The 5,000-nt window shown below is 39.8% G+C and overlaps 2 protein-coding genes across 2 annotated transcripts in view; both read right to left on the bottom strand.

The window, feature by feature from the left end:
* LOC308681763 (inactive tyrosine-protein kinase 7-like) overlaps positions 1–1,737 on the bottom strand; it is an 81,913-nt gene extending 80,176 nt beyond the window's left edge. The window contains exon 1 of the mRNA XM_081350874.1: positions 1,398–1,737. Within this exon, the coding sequence (XP_081207000.1) occupies positions 1,398–1,506 (109 nt within the window). The 5' untranslated portion in view covers positions 1,507–1,737. The remainder of the gene's footprint in view (positions 1–1,397) is intronic.
* A 1,031-nt stretch (positions 1,738–2,768) lies between these two features.
* klc1b (kinesin light chain 1b) overlaps positions 2,769–5,000 on the bottom strand; it is a 41,143-nt gene continuing 38,911 nt past the window's right edge. Inside the window, exon 16 of the mRNA XM_081350802.1 lies at positions 2,769–4,355. Coding sequence (XP_081206928.1) covers positions 4,281–4,355 — 75 coding nt within the window. The 3' untranslated portion in view covers positions 2,769–4,280. The remainder of the gene's footprint in view (positions 4,356–5,000) is intronic.

Raw genomic sequence — 5,000 nt, 5'->3', positions numbered from 1 at the left:
CATTTTAAAGTGGAGTATCCCTTTAAATCAAACTTCATTCACGCACATATGAAACCCTTGCATACACATATAGGCCTACTAAGTAGTCATACATGTATACTGCTGAATGCTCAAACTAATATGAAATGCTCAACATCACATCTAAAGTCGCTCACGCACAAACTCTACACACACACACGAGACGCGCGGAACTCTCCGCGCATACTCATCTGAGACGCGAGCACACACACACACACACACAAACTCTACGCGCACATAATCATATAGACGGCGCCTCATAAATAGATCGATCTCCGCAACGAAGCGCGCGTCCGAGTGACAGTGCGGTGTGCGCGCGCCACAAGAGAAAGCACTGTATCCGCGCCACTGATCGCAGCGGCAACGAGCACTTTGATCACTTGATTTAAAAAACGCATTTTAGCGCTAGATCGCCTCTTATTTAACAAACGAACTAAATTAATGCTCGCTCTGCTGGTTTACTGGAGATGTTTTATTATTGGATCATTCGTGCCGCGAGATGTTTTATAGGGGGCGGTAAAAAAACGTCAGGCACCGAAATCAGGCACCGAAAGTTTCGTTCTTATTCGGTCTGGTTACTACCGTTTACGTCGGAACCGGTTCCCTATTGGAACCGGGTCTCGGTACCCAACCCTAGTTATTATAGAAGCCCATGTCACATAAGAACAAAATCATGCTTTTTTAAATCATAAAAAAAATCTAAATTATACATATATTGCCATTTATCAGATAAAAAGTTGAAATTTATAACATACTAAGTTGAAACTGATATTAAAAGTCAAAATTATGACTTAAAAAAACAGTCATAATTTCACCTTTTTATCTCAAAATTTCGAATAATTTAAATCGCTTAATTTTTTGCTAACAATTTTAAGCTTACGTAGTTACACGTTACATGTACCTAGCAATAACAGTAAATTATGCATAATTACAAGTAACTAACGTTAACCCTAAACCAAGCCTTAACCCTTAACCCTAACTAACTATAGCAAAGACATGTAGTCAATTAATAATACTGGCACTTGTTTGTGCAATTACACTGTAACAATGTCAACTTAAAATAAAGTGTAACCAATTTGTTTTTACATTTTAAAAATGATATCATCTTAATTATGACATACCAAGTCAGAATAATGAACATATTAAGTCATTAGTATGTCATAATTTCGACTTATAATTAATTTAATAATTATGATTTACCACCAAAGCATGATTTGTTTCCTCATGTGGCGGAAATGGGCTTCCATGCGTTCCAGACTGACTCAGGTAACTACAGTCAAGTAAAGCTTGATGCTTCACCTACTGTGTGTGTGTGTGTGTGTGTGTGTGTGTGTGTGTGTGTGTGTGTGTGTGTGTGTGTCCAGGTGAAACGATGTTACCTTTGAAACACATGATGAAGAAGGCTCGCGGACTCCCGTCGGGTCTCCGTCTCCGGCGTGTTGTTGTTCTGGAGCTCCTCTCGCTGTCGGTCCCCGGTGATCCGTCCATGTTTTCCGGGGCGCGCAGGTGCAGACGCGCAGGTCAGACGCGTTCACAAAGTGCGCAGAAATGACGGTTATTCTCCTTCTCCACACACTGAGATGTAAATGAAGCGCGCTATGAGTTCGGTGACATTAGAAGAGTCCGGTGAAGGATCGCTGTATTCCTGAGGAGTCTCGGTACGAGTCTCGGTTCTCCTCACGGGATCCGCCTGTAGTCCGTGAGAAACTGCGGGTCACTTTCCTCGGTCCCAGGTTATTTCTCTCTCTCTCTCTCTCTCTCTCTCTCTCTCTCTCTCTCTCCAGCTTCCGGTTTCGGCTCTCTCGCTCATGATCGGGAAGCGGTCAATGCTGCATCCCGCTGGCAGCACCGGGAAACAACGACCACATTTCTGAACAGATTTATCTCTTTCTCTTCACAAAACAACTGTTTGAATTTACGCTTGATGTTGAGGTGTCCAATGCTTATAAATCCCTTAAGTTTAGCTATTAAGGCCAAACATTGACCTAAACGCGCAGGCAATAAAAGGCATATTTTCAATATTAATCAGAGTTTTTGTCGAACCAGCAGCGGCTGGAAAACAACATACAAACTATGACTATCATCTCAGGGACTGTTTATATGCGTTATTTAATGTTAAAATAATACATTGTGGGAGTTTGAATATAATTTTTCCGTTACCTTTATAGCCGATAATTCACCTTAGATCTTGAAAATAAATCAAAGGAAATAGAGCGTTCAAACTGTGAGCAAGCAAGTGAATTTTATGACAACGATTGTTTTAGTCATTCAGTATATATATTTTAATAGGTTAAAATTGCCTGTAACTGTATAACCGTGGAATCCGCGCCCTTATCTACAGTTAACTTTAACTATGCTGAACTAATCAAAATTAATTTCACACCTCATACTGTTCGCTTTTGAAGGCATCTCTGCTCCTCTCCATCTGAGTCAGTAAACAGTTTCGCGGTTCTTCTATCTGTGTAATGTCAGTTTAACTGCCATTAGTTTTTGAATGATGGTAGCAGCGCGCGCTTTTTTGTGGCGGCAGGTGACGTACCTGTTTAGGCGGGAAGCGCGTGCGCACTGCACTGTATTCGACTGCATTGATACTGAAATAAATATGCGTGATATCATATTAAAATTAAATATATAGTCTAACCACAGAATAATAAGCTACTCCAACTGAGCTGCAGATTTGAATTACCTTCTAAAAACTGTAATTTTTACAATGATAAATGTTTTAAAGGAATTAAAATAATCTTCGACAGGACTGTAAAAATTGGCACAATTTATTATTGGCTTGAGAACATTATTTTCTTGACCATTTTGGGTGTTACAGAAACAAATAACTTTAACGGAAACTAAGATTACAGATAAACAACCTCCTCAAGAACCAATATGACCTCAGATCAGACACAAATATACATCAGAAATATAATCTCAAAGAGCATAATTTCTCATCCTCAAGCGGATGGCAGCTTTGGTCGACATTTTCAACAACAAAAAAGTGGTTTGATGGCAAAGAGACACTTATATCATCATCATCATCATAATCTCATGATCATATCAAAGTAACAAAGGCATTTTCTCCCAGAATCTTCTTCCTCGCCTGAGAACGCTTGGATTCGTTTACCAGTAAAACACAGATATAAAATCAGCAGGATCCTCAATGTTTTTCTTTTGCTCTTTCTAAAATAGATTTACAAACTGAGAGGATCATCCATAATATTTACACCCAAAACATATTGTAACCCATAAACATTCATATGTCAGCATGAGGTCCAGTAACGACAGACTGATGATAACTCAGTGATTTTGGACTCATGTTTCATTATTCAAGCACTTGACTGACAACATTAGTACAATAACCTGAATGAGTTGATATATATAGAGATAATATTCATGCAATAACCCACTTACTCAAATATATAGAAAACCCTGATACCAACTGTGTGTACAGTGAAGTGTTATAATGATGCCCTGCGTAAAGCATCTGGAAATATAAATAGCAAAGCATGATTCAAGGTGACATCATTCAGTGGTTTAGTGTGCAGTCTTGCAGCATTTTCACACAGTATTACCCCGATATTTAGTTTCTGTAGATATAACCTCATATCTGTGCTGCACATTATACAAATATGAACTGATTATTTATGCTATATTGACCTTTCTGAGACGCAGCGCCGTGTGAGTGTGTGTGTCCTGAGAACAGACGGCGTTTTAAACACCTCCGCACAGAACTAAAGCGCCGCTGATCATCATGTGTGATCTTCATTATTTCAGCACTGCTAATTCTCTTACAGTCAGCTTTCCTGAATGAGTCTCAAACCCCCTATAAACAGATTAAAGGAATCTGAGAACCCTCTGAGAGACTCAGATATCAGCAGATCATGAAACATCATCTCCAGTGAAGCTCTGAACAGGCGTCCATGTAAACAACAACACATCTCTACCGTAACTCTACCGTAACTCTACTGTAACTCTACTGTAACTCTAGTGTTTTACGGTTTCTGGTTCATTTTCACCAGAGCAGCATCAGTTCCTCTGACCAGAAGAGTCCACTTCTAGACCATTAATGTCCACCAGGGTCGTCCCTCACTAGGGTTTATGGCTTTACATGAGAGTGTGTGTGTGTGTGTGTGTGTGTGTGTGTGGTCAGGACAGGTTTAGCTGCTGTTGTACAGATCCGCATAACGAGCTCAGACCTCGGCTGTCTCTCAGTCGTCTGTGTGTGTGTGTGTGTGTGTGTGTGTGTGTGTGTGTGTGTGGTCAGGACAGGTTTAGCTGCTGTTGTAGAGATCCGCATAGCTGGAGCTCAGACCTCGGCTGTCTCTCAGTCGTCTGCCGCTCAGAGTCTGAACACAAAACACACAAAGCGAGAGATGAAACCATGAACCTTCGTCTGAAATCAACATCGACTCCACTGATGGGCTCTGGTTTCACACCAAACACTGTACATATTCAAAGACAACATATTTATAATACTATGAATCATTGTTCATTTCGTTGACGAATAAATAAAATTTAAATAAATGAATGCATTAGAATTGAACTAAACCCATTAGATTTTAGTTGAGTAAATCCACTGTAGATTTCGTTGACTAAAACTAAAACAATTCAGATTACTAAAATATGACTAAAACTAAATGGCATTTTACTCAAAAGACTGACTAAAACTAAATCAAAATTTGCTGTCAAAATGAACACTTCTATAACTGGGATAAAGTGCAACGCAACATGGCGGAGTTAGTGTCAGCGAGACTGGACATCTGGAACTGGAGCCTCGAGTTTAATTGGCACTCGTGTCGTGAGTTACCGCAGTAAAATGTCTTAATCGCTTTATAAAATACAGCACAAGCCCTATAACCTTAACCCTAGAACCCTAACCCTAACAGCGGTTTCATCAAACTGATGATGTTCAATGAATAGATCAGAATGAGAATGATCAGTGTGTTCTGTGATCATCAGTGTGTTCTGTGATGATCAGTGTGTTCTGTGAT

Source organism: Scardinius erythrophthalmus (assembly GCF_964197995.2).
Source record: "Scardinius erythrophthalmus genome assembly, chromosome: 21".
Lineage (NCBI taxonomy): Eukaryota > Metazoa > Chordata > Actinopteri > Cypriniformes > Leuciscidae > Scardinius > Scardinius erythrophthalmus.
The sequence above is the reverse complement of the archived record's forward strand: the minus strand, read 5'-3'. Positions and strand labels throughout refer to the sequence as shown.